The sequence below is a fragment of the Lygodium microphyllum genome, chromosome 2 (genome assembly GCF_053477565.2).
Source record: "Lygodium microphyllum isolate KBCC chromosome 2, Lygodium_microphyllum_v1.1.10, whole genome shotgun sequence".
Lineage (NCBI taxonomy): Eukaryota > Viridiplantae > Streptophyta > Polypodiopsida > Schizaeales > Lygodiaceae > Lygodium > Lygodium microphyllum.
Genome location: NC_141136.1, coordinates 81,073,480 through 81,089,583, shown reverse-complemented (window position 1 = coordinate 81,089,583; position 16,104 = coordinate 81,073,480). Strand labels below are relative to the sequence as shown.

At 41.8% G+C, this 16,104-nt stretch overlaps 1 protein-coding gene across 1 annotated transcript in view; it reads left to right on the top strand.

The window, feature by feature from the left end:
* The window catches only part of LOC148039937 (Potassium transporter family protein), a 98,636-nt gene extending 82,762 nt beyond the window's left edge, over positions 1-15,874 (top strand). Inside the window, exon 9 of the mRNA XM_087695360.1 lies at positions 14,192-15,874. Coding sequence (XP_087551486.1) covers positions 14,192-15,264 — 1,073 coding nt within the window. The 3' untranslated portion in view covers positions 15,265-15,874. The remainder of the gene's footprint in view (positions 1-14,191) is intronic.
* The last annotated feature ends 230 nt before the right edge of the window (positions 15,875-16,104 follow it).

Below are 16,104 nucleotides of genomic sequence, written 5' to 3'. Positions count from 1 at the left end.
CAACCACAATTTACAAATTACAAGTATACTTATTACTTAATACTAACTATACATGGAAATTGGAGGTTAGAGAGAGAAAGAGTCTAGAGAGAGTTGAAACTTGAGCTTTGTGGCTTGGGGGGAAAGAGAGAATCGAGATAGATCATAGACACTAGAGAGAAATTAATTATTGGAATAGGGAGATAGATAGTTATGCATATGTCAGTATGCATAAATTAAATTTCAATTATGAATCATGATATTATCATAATGAAAGAAAGTGAAACAAATTTAAAAGGAAAATTGCAATGTATACCTCAATGATAGCTTGTCGAATGTGGCGGTAGATGAATGTGCCCGTCGATTTTCTCCCCTCCTTGCCGATATCTATGGCCCACAAAAAGTAAGTGCCAAGTGGACATGAGACGAGTATGTTTATGATGCCACGTTTCTTACGATCACTCTATCCGTCGGTAAGAATGGAGCAACCATATTTTATCCATACGGCCCGAATAGGATCAAGGGCTCTATCAATCCTCTCCTTCTCTTCATCAATCTTTTTCATCCTCATGTCATTGTATGTAACACCGGTCCAACCATCCTTCACATGGACCCACATTGGCAATGGCTTTTACCATCTTCTTTCATTGCTCTTGCTTTAGGACATTGAATGCAAGATTGCACTCAATCACCGTGTGTACAATTTGAATGTCCGCAAGTCGTTGCCATTCTCTAAGAAAGAAAACCGATCCACGCACATGACCGGGAGCTTGAGAGAGAGAGGATTGTCTCTCCGGTACCACATGAGCCTCCACTCTTTGTCTTTTACCGGAGCCGGATGCGGATGTGGAGCCCCCACCACCAATGGTAGAGGCCTCTACCGTATTGGTTGAAGATATGCCCACATTGGATGCTTCCTTGTTAGTAGGCATAAGAGTTGGTGCCGATAAGCCACTTCCTCCTCCTCTTGTGGATCCCCCTCTCATCTTTGCTAGAATCTCCTCCGCAATGTTTTGAGGGATCTCCTTGCATGGAGCAACTTGCCCCCCCGGTCTTGGAAAGATGTTGGAGAAGCCGAGTTGCACCACTTGTATAGCGCGTCCCGCAATACTTGCATGTCCAATGGTGGAAGTTAGACTTCTTAGTGTCCCTCTGCACATGGATCGCATGCAAATTGAAGGCCTCGTGCTTCTCACAAGTCATGGTGCCGATGACAGATAAAGAGGCCACACACACACACACACACACACACACACACACACACACACACACAGATATGCTTGAGTCTCGACTGAAACTTGAAAGTTGAGTCTTGAAAGTTGAAAGGGAGGGAGACTCGAGAGGCCCAAGGGTTGGGGTAAAGTTGAAAGAGCAAGAGTGAGAGAGAGAGGAGATGGGAGATGAGATTTGAGAATGGAAAATGCTTCGATAGGGTGCGGGAAAGAGGGGATGGGAGGTGAGATTTGAGAATGACAAATCACAAGTCCATTCAAGAATCAAGATCTAAGAGAGGAAGATGAGAATGGTAAGTGCTTGCTGAATTGATGTGGAAGCATGGAGGAGAGGAGCACCTTTTGTAGATGAGAGAAGGTCAAAGTTCAAATAGTCAAAGAGGGGTCAACGGTCAAAGAGAGGGCTACCAGCTAGAAGGAATCCAAAGAGGGCTAGGGAGGGGAGTGCATGGCTGGAAAAGAAGGTGGGATGAGGTATCCAAGGCTTTCCACCCCCTAAAAAGTGCTACGCAGGCAAGCGGAGTAAAAGCGGGGGCACAGGAAATGTGTGACGCAAGACGCAGGACGCGCAGGCGACGTGGCCTAAATAGGCCCCAAAAAACGTACGAATTCGTATGGATACGTATCGTACGAATTTGTTCGTACGATGTACGAAGGCAACTATGTCATCTATTGCGAGGTACCTCCAAAATGTTGTCACTTGATCAACAATGCTGTTGTCAGCCCTATGAAGGTATCTCCTTGCTGTCCCTTGCTTGTTGAGGTCCCCAAATTGGCTATCTTTCGCAGCAAATTGCTGTTCTCTGATCAAAAAATGAACCAACTCCTCCCTCTCTCTCTCTCCCAGGCTATAAAGTGATTGAATGGTTGAGACCCAATCCCCCAAAAATGTCTTCTCAGTTTACCCGGGGCATGTTTGCCAAGTGGCAGCCTTTTAAACCCATTTTTCAGCATTATCTAGCCATTTAATTAATTTTTAAAATTAAATAATCTTAAAAATTAATTTCAGCCCTTCTAGCCTTGCCCAAAATTTAATATGCCCATCCATAATTACATTGGCTAGGCCATTTGCAACCTAGATTGGTCTCCAACCTCTATTGACCTTTAGACTGGCATTAATTAAATCATTAATTCTAATTCCTAGTATCATCACACTGACACTTATCGGCCAAACAATTGTTTGAGAGTCAAAACTAACACTCACTGGCCACCAAAATCTAGCTGGCATAACTTATCACAACTGTTGTCTTTAACACCCACTGCATCCTTGAGGTCCTTGGCTTGCTACCATTAAATAACTGCCATGTGCATCATATGCTAAACAACCTTGCACATTTGATTAATGTCTTAATCAATGTTATGAGCAAGATTAGAGCATCTCAAAATTTCACATCCCCATGACAATTTTCTCCCCTTAAATCCTTGCAAGTGTCCTTGATTACAGTGCATTGTGCCAAAGGAAAAGCGTAGCACATTGGAATTCTGATAAGGCATCGCAATCACAAAATTGGCCATTGTTCTCTAACCATACCACGTATCCCAAATCTTCTGAAAATTTTCAACCAGTATAAACATTATACAAATTTGAAGAATAATTTAGAACTGTTGCTAGAAACCCATTGGTTGCATTCATAACTCGTGTTTGTTTTGACTCCACAACCATAGTAAAGCATATTCTCAGCATAAACCATGGCTGAAACTATCAATGGCATTTACTAACATGTCGTTGTCCATGGAACCGGCTGTAAACCATTGAAAACTAAGCACAATCTGATCATAAACTGATCATTTGCTGATCTGAGAATTGATCACAAACTGTTGCAAATGTGGCCATAAACTGATGGCAAAACTCATCAATAACTAATGTAAACTTGATCCCAAAAGTGACCATAAACGGTCCTCAAATTGATCAGAAATAGAATTAAAAAAGATCAAAATTTGATCTCAAAACTGAGGTAAAAGCTCGCATTGAACCCAGACTAATGCAAAAGTATAGTCTCAGAGCTATAGTAACGACCATACTCATCTACATACATCTCATAGTGACTAGTATAGTCAGTAGTGACCCCATGGCAGACATACTATCAGCATAGTACCTTGGATGCATATTGAATGCTTTCGGGATCCATTACATATAAGATCTGTCTACAATTGAAGGAGTGGAAGTGCTACCTCCCCATTGAGCATTAGGCAATGCTCTGGACCCTTGCGTTGTTGAACTTGATTGAAGTCGGCTCTGATTGAAAGTCAGCTAGGTAAAGCTACAAGTGAGGATGGTTTGCTAAGTCATCCTCTTCCATCCATTTTGCATCCATTGGTGAATAATTATGAAACTTCACTAAATATCTTTTGGAAACCTTACCTCTAACCTTTATTTTCTTATGTACTTAGATTTGCTTAGGTACCAAAGTGATATGAAAGGCATTGTATATCTACCAATGTGGAGGTAATTTTAGTTGATATACCACATCGGCCCATAGTATCTCACACTCAACTTTGGATACAACCTCTCTCTTCCTTTCATCTTTTTCAGTCTTGCCTTTTCAAAAGGCAACAATACATAATCACCCTCTGCAAATTGCAAAGCATGTCTATGGTGATCAATTGCCTTCTTTTGCTTTTTTTGTGAGCTCTAAAGTGTATACTTTATCTTTGCATAGGATGCATCCAAGCTTTCTACATAACAATCAGAATAAAAAGATCTTATCCTTAGTCTGCAAGATAGGTGGTATCTTCTTGTCGCCCTTAACTATGACGGTGGCCCTTGGAATCCCCCGCGGGGCATGCCTGCAATCCCTTGTAGACATCTCGCAAGACTGCGACGCATCGCATCACAATACCGTTTTCTAACTCAACACGCACTCGTCATGCACTCAACATGCACACCTCAACACAATACGGCACCAAAGTTCGCAGAATGGCCCGTCTTGAGAGCAAAGCTCATATTCATAAAGGGAGACTATGTACATTACAAGCCGAAGGCATAGAGCATCTCGGTTCACAGGTGAGGGCTAGTGCTATCAACATGCTTCCAAGCACGACTTGACGCTACGGGGTGAGGGAGCTAGAAGAGGCACTCACTCATACTCATCTCCCCTTGAAAAAATTCGATGTCCACATCGAGTAGAGGAACCATCTCATAGCTTGTAAAATTGGCTTTTTAGACTTAGACTTCAAAATTTGGGGGTCTTAATGCACCTCACTATCAAGGTGGTCAGTGTTTGCCATATTTACAAACACAAAGTGGTAGGTAACCTTGTCAGAGCACGATGCATACCCATGCTCCAACGTTGGGCCAAACAGCTTGAGTGCGTAGAACTGCCTGTGGACTAGAACTTGGCATCCAACTTTCACTCTGAATGCCAAGCCCAGAAAGTAAGGGTCCATGTTGAGACGCCTCATGATGAGTAGCCCTTCTTGGCCGCATTTGTCAATCCCGATCTGTAGGAGCAGGAAACATGGGGCCACCACGGGGTAGTCGCACGCTCCTAGATCCAAGAGACACACTTTGGTTGAAACACACCTTCTCTTGAAAAGAGTTGGGCCTTGGTGGTCCGAGTCTTCAATTGAGTACACATGCAAGGGAATGAGTCGAAGGTGGCACGACGTCTCTGAAGTGAAGCCGTGTGTCACCTTGCACAAAAGGTGCAATCCCATGTGCAGCACCTGCCACTCGCCTCCTTGTCTTAGTGCCCTTAAAGGCATGAATTTGACTGGAAGCCCCGATCTTCATAGTGGTGCCCTTGTTGGTACGGATCTTCGTTGGAGTGCATTTCTTTTTTTTTGGGATTCTCAAATGCAAGTGAAATTATTGCTTGGATGAGTCAATTTCACTAAAATTTGTGCAATCTTAGCCCAAAAATTTGGGGCTTTTCCCGGATTTGGGCATAGCAGCATGATGCTTTGCTCTTCTTGCGAGGTCCATTTTACTCGCATCAAGAATCGTGCTCCACTTTGCAGTGATTAACTTTGAAGAGATAAGGGGGAGTCTTCTGCTGGACGGGGTTGCACAGGGAGCACGTGGAGCAGGATTGAACCATGCAACACGCCTAGAAGCTGCATGTTGTTTGACCCGTCGTGTGAGATCCATATCTCCTGCATCAAGTACCCTCATCCTCTTTGTAGCGCATCCCTTTTGAAAGATAGGTTGAGAGTATCTGGTTGGATTGGTGGACTGGAGCACTTGGACATCACTCCATGACTCGATGAAGAGCATCAAACGGTCGCACCTATAGAGTGAGGGCCATTTCCCTCGCGGCAATCACTTTCGGGCCTCTGTTGCCCAAATCTATCCTTGACAGGTGCAAGAAGAAAAGGCAGCCTTTAGATTTATCCGTACATGCCGCACCCACTTGAACTCTAAGGCCCTTGTTGGACAGATCAAGCGTTACAGTCCATGCCAAAGTTAGACAAGTCCGATTCATAGCATCAAACCTTCTAGCTTGCATTGTGAGGGCCATGTCCCTCGCCGTGGTTACTTTGAATTGGCCCACAACGGCCTGATCGCACAAGAATGCACCCAATCTTTTAAGCAACTCGAGTGGAGGGATCACCATGCCTCACTTTGCTTTAATCATGGGCCTCAACATGCCCACATCCATCTTGACTGCACTGATTAGGGCTAAGCCTTCACACCTCGCCCTTTCTTTCCTAGCGTGCTTCATGATGAGCCAGATCCACTTGGAATATCGTGGAGGGTGAAGTCTCCTTACCTCTATCTTGGTTTAATCTCGTAGCCATCCGACCACTTTGACTTTCCCAAGTAGATTATATCCCTTAGGCCCAAAGACCAGAATGGGCTTGATTGCGCACTTGGGCTTCTTAGGTTCATGCACCTCCTTGAAGTTCACCTTGATTCTGATACCAAGTGTGACGGTCCGACCGGCCTTTGGAATCCCTCGCGGGGCATGCCTGTGACCCCTTAGAGGCATCTCGCAAGATTGTGATGCGTCGTGTCACAACACCGTTTTCGAACTCGACACGCACTCGTCATGCACTCAACACACACAACTCAATATGACATGGCACCAAAGTTTGCAGAATGGCCGGCAAATATCATATTCATGAAGGGAAACTATATACATCACAAGCCGAAGACATAGAGCATCTCAGTTCGTAGAGGTAAGGGTTGGCACTATCAACACGCTTCCAAGCATGACTCGATGTTGTGGGGTTAGGGAGCTAGAAGGTACTTCCTCATATTAACTACCTCAAATGGAGCTTTGCCAATGGAACTATGCTCTATATTGTTGTATGCAAACTCAATTGATGGCAAATATTGCTCCCATTTTGTCTTGTGGTTGGAAGCATAGCACCTCAAAAGATTCAATACTATGGAATTGGCTTTCTTAGACTGACCATCTATCTGCAAATGGAAGGACGATGAGAATTTAAGCATGGTACCCATATTCTCAAACAACCCCTTTCAAAATAAATTGGTGATTTGAGGGTCTTGATCATTGACAATTAACTCTGGGGCATACCATGATACTTAAAGATATGTTGCAAAAACAATCGTGTCATATGATTATCCTTTATTTTCTTTCTCACCTAAATGAAATGGGTTTGTTTGCTAAACTCGCAAATGATAGTCCATATCTTGTCATTCCCTATAGGTGTCCTAGGAAGCTAAAAAATAAAATCCATTGCAATGCTCTATCAAGGTCTATTTGGAATAAGCAAGGGTTGCAATAAGCCCAGCATCTTTTGCCTATCATGCTTTATCTTCTAACATACGATGCATGTCCTAACAAACTCCTGTACATCATGCCTCAAAGCTGGCCAATAAAAGAAATGCTCCATTGCCTTGACTGGGGTATCAGTACCTATGTGACTTGCATATGAAGAAGCATGACTTTCAGTGATCACTTGAGGCCTCAATTGCTTAGTGGCACATAATCGTCCATGCATCATTTGAAATCCATCTCTAATGCTCATGCCTCTAGCCATTGCAAAGCTAATCTTAAACATTAGTAAAGTCCAAATCAATAGCATATTGCTCTTTTATGGCATCCAACCGAGTGTGATAAACCATGATGAAGCTGAAATTTGTGGCTTACGTGACAACGCATCAGCTACAACATCTTTTTACCATAAATATGTATAGTTTGAAAATGAAACATAGAGGGAAAATTTGCATATCTCATATACTTCTTTGACAACCTTGTATGTATTAGAAAGTACCTTACAGTCTGATTGGTTGTCTGAACTGTAAAATCAGCCTCCAACAAATAATGTTTCTACATAGACAGTGCATGAATTACACGCAAGAGCTCTTTCTCATAGACTTGCAAAATCTTCTCCGCATCATAGAGAATTCAGCTCTCATAAGCCACAAGACGGCCATCCTACATAAGAACAGCCCCAATGCTATTACCCTTAGATCTGGCAACACAAGCATAGGATTTAAAGTCATCTTTTCCTTCAACTTTTCATACGCTGAAATTTCCATTGTTGTCCATCTAAATGACACATTTTTCTTCTGTAAAGCATACAATGGAGATACAATTTTAGCAAACCTACATACATATTTCCTATAGTAGGAACATAAACCCAAGAAGCTGCGGATCACATGTACATTCTTCAAAGGTGGCCATGATCGCATCGCCCCAATCTTTGCAGGATCGATGTGAATATCATCAGCTGATACAATATGCCCCAAAAAGTGGATTTCATGTGAATAGAATTCACTTTTCTTGTCATTGATAACCAACCTATACTTACGCAATTCATTAAACACAATATCCAAGTGTCTTCTATGCTCTACCTCATTCTTTGAATAGACAATTGTCATCAAAGAAAGTGACCACGAATCCTCTCTATGGCTTGAAAATATGATCCATCATTTGATTAAAAGTGAAAGGAGCATTCGTAAGCCCAAAAGGCATGACAAGAAACTTATATTTTCCAAAAGATGTTCTAAAAGCTATCTTATGCATATCCATTGGTCTAATGCATATTTGATGATATCCACTTTTCGAATCTATGCGGCTGAGTATGGTTGTCCCTTGCAATATATCCATAACATCATCGATCCGAGGTATCTAAAACCGATTCTTTATCATGATCTTGTTCAAGGTACGATAATCAATGCACGTACGCCATGAACCATTTGTTTTCTGCACCAAAAGCATTGGAGAACAAAAAGATGATGAGTTGGATTGAATCAACCCCTTTCTCTAGCAGCTTATTCACGTGACTCATAATCTCCTCATGTTGGCCGTTGTACTAACTTTGTAGAGTGGCTTATTAAGTGGGCTACTTTCAAGTATAAAATCTATGGTATGATCTTCAGGCCTTTCAGGCAATTGTCATCTTGGAAGTAATTAAGAGAAGCAATCAGTCTACATTTTCAGAAATGACATGCGATCCTTCTCTAACTTAGATATGTTCCCAATCATTATCCTTAGTAAAAACCAAGTATGTTAAAAGATGATTTTTCATTACTTTAGAAATGGCAACTGCAAATACAACAAGGATATATTCCCCTTTTAACTTTACATCAAGTGTGAGTGTGTTTCTCTCATGTTGAATAGTGATCTCTTTTGCATGAAAATCAATCATTGCCCATTCGGAAGAGAATTTTGAAGTGGAATTGAAGTTTATAGCAATATTGTAGGTATTCATAGGTTTACATGTATAAATAGTGTTGAAGAACATGGTACTATAGGTTATTCTTATCCCCTATAGATGCCTTATAGTTCTCCTATGGGTATTATAGTCTTTTATACTTGTTTACAACAGGTAGTAGAAAATGAATACATGTCAAAAATCGAGTGAAACGTGACATAGACAAGTTGCAAGAATTTCAAGGACAACCACTGAGATTTTGTTACAGAATTTTTTGTACTAAATCGAATCATGCACATACGATGATGCCATGGCATTCCAAGCAATACATCACAACCCTCAAGTGGATCAATGAAGAACTCTTTGCTATCCACATATCCGTATATATGCAACTCAAGCTTTCCAATGAGTGGTGTGAGAGGCTTTGCATGGCCTTAACATGCCATTTCAACTTTCCCCATGGGTCCCATCTCATCCTCCTTGATCCTGCCATGTCTATAGAGATGAAGTTGACTCATGCACCATTATCAAAGAAAATCAATGTATACTGATCCCTTAATTTACCCCATGCTTTGCACAACTCAACTGCATCATCATTAGGCTAACAACATCGGGCACAAATCCCACTGATGTTTTGGGCTTCTTTCTCTTAGAATCTCCTTGATTTTCAGATTTTCCAACTTGCTACCTATCGGGACAGTCTCTTGCAGTGTAACCCTCTTGTTCACAAATGAAACATTTATTTGCAGCCATTAATTCCCTACATTGTGCCAATGTTTTCGAATCCTTTCTTTGTTGTTTTGGCCTCTTTTGAGGCTGATTTTCAAATCTGCCCCTTTTGTCAGTCTTAAACAACTTTTTATTCAGCTTCTTTCCACTCTCTAGGAAGCTCGAATCCTTCTCACGTAGCAAAGTATCTGTTGTAGCAGCAGTCTCAATGAGCTGAGAAATGTTAGATATGGTGAATGTTATGCAAAAATCCTTGATTCCTTTGGACAACCCACAAATATATTTTTCTACTTGCTCATGAAGGGGTACGAAGCGATAAGAAGTGATCGGGAGCAATGTATCCCAAAACTTCTTATTGTATTGCTCCAAATTTTCGCATTCCTTTGCATCCAATTTATTCCAGGCTGTCATGATATCCACCTCAAAGATACTTATCAACCAATTTGATACAAACATTTGCTTGAATTTCATCCACATTGATAGTGCTCTGCCTTGCATTAAAAGAGTTTACCACCACTGCAATGCATTCCCCTTCAAGAAAGTGGCTACCTTTCGAATCTTTGAGGACTCCATGAGGTTTCCCTTGAATAGGTTGCATCAAACTACTGAATGAAACTCAAAAGCTTTTAGCCTATCTTGTGCACCACTAAAGGACTCAAAATTTCACTATTGTTTCACCCTTGTCATAGTTTTTTGCTGCCCCTTTGGGTGTCAAGTTATCATACATTGGCTGCTGTAAAAAGGGTGCATTTGCTGAATTCACATCAAAACCAACACCAAATGGAGCATTTGCATGACCAACACTCATTCCTTGAGCCCCATGAACATTCAAGGTGCAGATGCCTTGAATGTTCATGGAGCCTTTCTTCTTGGAAAGGGTGGTAATTTCCTGATCAAGCACTTAATTACAACAATCAACAAATAAACACAAATTGGAATGCACAATGTACCTTAATAATCTTGGACAGTAGACACCTTGTTAGCCCCAAAATTGGCACTCCTTTCAGTATTTCTTTAACTTAAATTGCCAATGGATGTACTACAAGCCGGGAGTCCACAATCTCCTTTGCTGATTCAAAAGCCCCTTTTTGAGCCAACAACCAGCAAATAAATTGAGCAATTGCCTCTTGATTTTCACCTAGGACTTGCTCTAATTGGACCCCCACTGGCCAAATGCCACCCTAAATTTACAATGGATGACTAGACATTTGAAATCCCTAACAATACAATATATGATTCCTTATCCTATTGGCATGGGTCTCAAGGTGTTTGCTAAACCATAATTTTTGTAGATATTTGGGGTTTATAGCAGAGATTCCTTTGTTGTCCACCAAATTTGGCTGAGATCTACTCAAAATGGTCGTGAAATGCTGAGATCTACTCAAAATTTGCCTATTGCTTGCTTCAGTCTGCTTCTAATGGTGAGGCTTTTGCAGCTTTAGAGAGGGGTTTGAAGACAAAGAAGTCGAAGGCCCAGTGTTACCACTGTGGCAAGAAAGGTCATTTAACGAAGGAGTGCAACGAGTTAGCAGCTTCCAAAAAGAAAAAGGAGCAGAAGACGACGCGGAATGCGGACTTCTCCGACAAGTCCTTATCTTCCTCAGATTCCGATTCCAATCCTCCGGCCAAGGCGAAGTCCAAGGTGCGGCAGGGATCCTTTTCTTCGGATCGTGGGAAGGGCTTAGTGGCCCCTTTCTCAGCTGCTTTCTAGTGGTGGTGATGAGGTCATCCCTCACGACTCTCCAATGCCAGAGAGGGAGTGTGAGAGGGTGGTGAGATGGGGTAGCCGCGCCTCATCTATATTTCTATACAGATGCACAGGATCCAGAGAGGGACATCCTTGACGCATCGATCAAAGTCTGGCAGGTACAAATCCTAGAGCTGAGATTGACATCCAAGTTCATGATGCGTTGGGTATTTAACAGAGAGCGAGTGGCTTTCGTCCGGAGCTCACATGAGGGGACACTTTGGCGGTTTGGCCAAAGAAGGGGAATTCATGGTCATTTATGCGCTACGGCATTGGTGACACGATAGTCACGTATGCTACATTAGGGGCATTGTTGATAGACATTGAGAGCTGCTATAATCTTCTCTATCTTCAAAAGCTGGTACAATCAACATCAACATCAGGTTCTCTCCGAGGCACCTTGGTGGTGGCTTGCACACCCACTACTTGGGTATCCATGGTTCTACTCTGGTGGACATTGTTGTGTGTACTATGATGTGACATTATCATTGTATATTGTATTGTATCACATCACCCATGATCTGAGAGAGGATGTTAGCAGATTAGTTAGTTCATGGTTGAGTATGTACTTGTGGTACAGTAGGCTGGGCACAGAGACATTTTAGGCATTTTATTTGCCATTGTTTATTATGGTTTAGGCATTATTTGCAGCCAATCGGCTGGTGGACCAATCATATTTTGGGCATTTATTTGTCCTATATATTGTTTGGCTCCCTCCTCCACTTATTCATTCATCACTTGACAATTTCTGGGGAGAGGGAGCAGGTGCCAGTGCTTCCATAGCTAGTGGCTCACATTGCTTCTGTACTGTCTCATGTCTTGGTATATGGATTCCATTTCCCGAGCATACATCTGAGTTCTCATCCGTATTGTGTTCTTTCTTTCCCTTTCTCTTTTGTCTTGTGTTTCAGCAGTTTATTACAGCTTATGTTTACGCTTCCATTGCTGCAACACATCTGACACAACTAGGTCAGATTTATGAATTCCCAAGCTAAAGTGGCATGGCAGACTGTCATTAGACACATGGAAGATGGAGGCTTGGGGCTCATGGCTCTTGAGTACAAGAGTTGATGGTTTGAGGCCTTACTCTAGGTGGGTAGACACAGAAGCTTCTTCTTTAGGAGGGCTTCTAGGAATGCCATCCATGTCAGACTGGGGAGGGGGGTCCAGGCACTCTTTGAGGTCGCTGATCATCCTCCTCCAATCATCCTTCTTCTGCAGCCTATTCCGTGTGTGGCAGGGCTTGTTTGGGCTGCTGGAGCAGATTGTTACACTGTTAAGCTAGCTACAAATTAACCTAAAAGTTAATCTTTAATTATTGGCTAGTTTCTTTCAGCTCTCATATAGCCCCAAGACATTCTCTAGATAGAAATTTTTCATATTACAAAACTTCAGAGGTTTTTGAAAAAGTTATACAAAAAGGCATCATGGGCAGGACCTTTCTTTCATCCTGGATTATCTTGAATCATCCCCCCAATCCTTGCTTTAATCATGAGCATCGTTCACCCATGCCATCTCAGCCAGGTATGACTTCATTTCCTCCCTCATCAGAACCTGCCCTGCTTCACGATTGTCATCAGCCTGTTGGTGACCTGTTGTTGCTGCTGGTGTCACCTATCTGCTTGCTGTCATCAGCCTCCACAGCTGTAATTTCAGCTGGCAACCTGTATCTCTGCCTTCCCACCATCAGAATACCAATTTGACAACTGCATTTTCCTGTCTAGGCACCTTGCTACTGGTGATTGCATGTGGGTGGCTGTGTTTGCTGTTTTAGGCTGTATCCACATTAGAGGATTGCCACATTTTACTGCATCAGTCACTTCTCCTCAGCCTGGGTGACGTGCGCATACCCTATACTGCTGCATTTGATATCCTTTGCTGCCATCGTCTCTACTAGGACAATCTACATCAGATTTGTGGTTCATTTATGACCTCAAGAAGGTTCCAATCCTAAATTAGTTATCTCATGTTACTTCTCAAGTGAGTACCCATCTACCTTAATGGTGCTTTATTGGTGAGAATGCCTTGTGTACTCTGTAACTTATAATCTTGTACCTCAAGTCATGGTTGTCAAACACTTGTTCTTCTTTGAGTTTATTGTGAGTAATATAGTTAGCCTCTCTTTATTTTGCAAAGAGTTATTTCATGAGACTATCCTTAAGAAGGAGAAGGTACCTCTATAGTGTTGGATATTTGTGGGGTGATCTATAGAGTCTAGGTGCCAAGTCAAAGTAAATAGATATTTTCCCCCCAAAAAAGAGTGTTTTGTTTATTAGAAGAAAAAATACGATAAACAAGAAAAGAAAACTAATACATCCAAGCTGGCTGCTTTGAATGGTGACCAGGCTATTTTCTAGCTTCCTCGTCCTGTACCTTCCCAGTCTTGTCCTATGTTAGGGTCCCCTCTCATGGTGACAGGGAACGACAAATACTATCCTGTTTTTGTCCCCACAACCTATCCCATGTCACCATGCAAGAGGCTATAAATTAGGGGGTTGAGGGAAAGAAATTTGCTAGGGACAGTGTTCCCACATGCTTTGGAGCAAGTAATTAGTGAGGGCAACCTTGTGACTCTACATGCATTGTGTGATAAAATTCTTGAAGGTAGGAGGGTGAAACATGTGTCTCTTGAACATCTTGGTATACACTTTATGGTATGCATGATCAGATGACTTTTTAAGTATGCCCCAACAATACAAAGATTTTGGTGTTTAGTTCATGCTATGCATGATCATTTAGATTTTCTCACTTAACATTACAGAATGAAAATTGTGTCTTGAGTGCAATGAAGTAATGGTAAAAATTGGCTCATGGATTCATTTCATTATACATATAATCCACCTAATCAATTCACAGTGGTGGTTTGGATGCATCAACTTCTTGCTTCAAATTTATATTATCTACTGGTACAATCTTGTTGCCTTCTTTTGAACAGGTGTTGCCGTAGTTGGTGATATGCTTGTCACCACAAGTCTTGTCACCTTGATCATGTTCATGATCTGGCAGACCCCAGTTTTCTTGGCTGTTAGTTTTGCAGTCATAATCGGCAGTGTGGAGTTGCTTTATCTATCAGCAGTACTTTTGAAAATAGATCAAGGAGCATGGGTCCCTCTTGTATTGGCAGCGTGCATTCTGACAGTTATGTATATATGGCACTATGGCAACAGAATGCAGTACCAAAGTGAAGTTGAACAGAAAATACCTATGGATTACATGTTAAAACTGGGATCAGAACTTGGGACAGTCCGGGTCAAAGGGGTTGGTTTGCTATACAATGAGTTGGTGCATGGAGTTCCAGCTCTTTTTGGTTACTTCATCAAGAGTTTGCCTGCCATTCATTCCACTGTTGTTTTTGTTTGTATCAAGTATGTACCTGTTCCTAAAGTCCCACAATCTGAAAGGTTTCTTTTCAGGCGTGTGTGTCCACGGAATTACCACCTTTTTCGCTGTGTTGCCCGATATGGCTACAAAGATGTACGGAAAGAAGACCATAGCATCTTTGAGCAGCTACTTCTGCAGAAGCTGGAACTTTTCCTACTTCAGGAGGCACAAGAATATGCATTAGAAAGTGACTTTAATGTAAAGTCAGAAGATAGTGATGATGAATTATTTTCACCAAATGGCATGGCCTTAAATATACAGTTAGACAGAGAGTCTGATGCAAGCCATTTGAAGGAACCCTTGCTGTCAAACGAAAGGATAGGGGATAAAAATGCAGATGTGGGCAAGCAACAAGAAGACTCTACATCAGCTTCTAGTGATCATGAGCCTACAGATCCAATTACTGCAATGGAGGTTTCTCAGTTGCAGGAGGCAAGTGACTCAAAGAGTGTTGTATATCTGCTTGGCCATGCGGATGTTCGGGCCAAGAAGGATTCATGGTTTTTGAAAAAGCTAGTCATCAACTACATTTATGCTTTCATGGCAAGGAATTGCAGGGCAACTGCTGAAATGTTGAGTGTTCCTCACACCCATCTTCTGGAGGTGGGCATGACCTACATGGTTTAGTGATCAATATGATTTTCATCCAGAAGTTTGGTTACAGTACCAGAATTTTTTGTATTTTCTCAGCAGTGATACGTGCAGCCTTGAAATCAGCCATGAGGACGTCATTTATTATATGGGCTCCCATAAATGGATTGCTAATATACCTATTTCACTTTTTGACAAGATTCTAAGTGTGTTGGGGCTTCAATGTCATGCACTCTAGTGTACATTGAATCAGGCAAAATCCCTCATGTGACTATCAATTGCTTATAAGAATCAGATGCCTCAAGTTCTAGGATTAATGGTTTATCAAATTCCAGCTCTGCCAACATAAAACTCATTTCACAAGGTAGCAATGCTTAGAGCTTCATTGGGTTTTGTAGGACTAGTAATCCCCTAACCAAGGAGGGCCTTTTTGTTATTTGCTGGAGGTAAAGGGCCTCACCTCAGTAAACAAACAATTACATACTGCCTATCTAGGGAGAGGTCAAATTTGAGAATCTATTCTATATATTATTGAGAGGTTTGCTTTGGAAATTCCGAACCAACCAAAAGTCTCCCAGGCCTATGTGGCTGAAGGAGAAAAAGTTTGGTATTCAAGAAATAAAGACTGTTTTTTCTTAAGGGGTGAAGGGGGATTTCTCTCTCTCTCTCTCTCTCTCTCTCTCTCTCTCAATATGGAACACATGTACACACTCTTTTTCTTTGTCTTTTTCAATCGAACATAGGATATGATCATGGAAAGGGGAAATGTGAGTCTTTGAAAAACTAAATGTGGCTCTCTCTCTCTCTCTCTCTCTCTCTCTCTCTCTCTCTCTCTCTCTCCTTTTCTTAGAGAGAAATTTATTTTTCATTAGACAT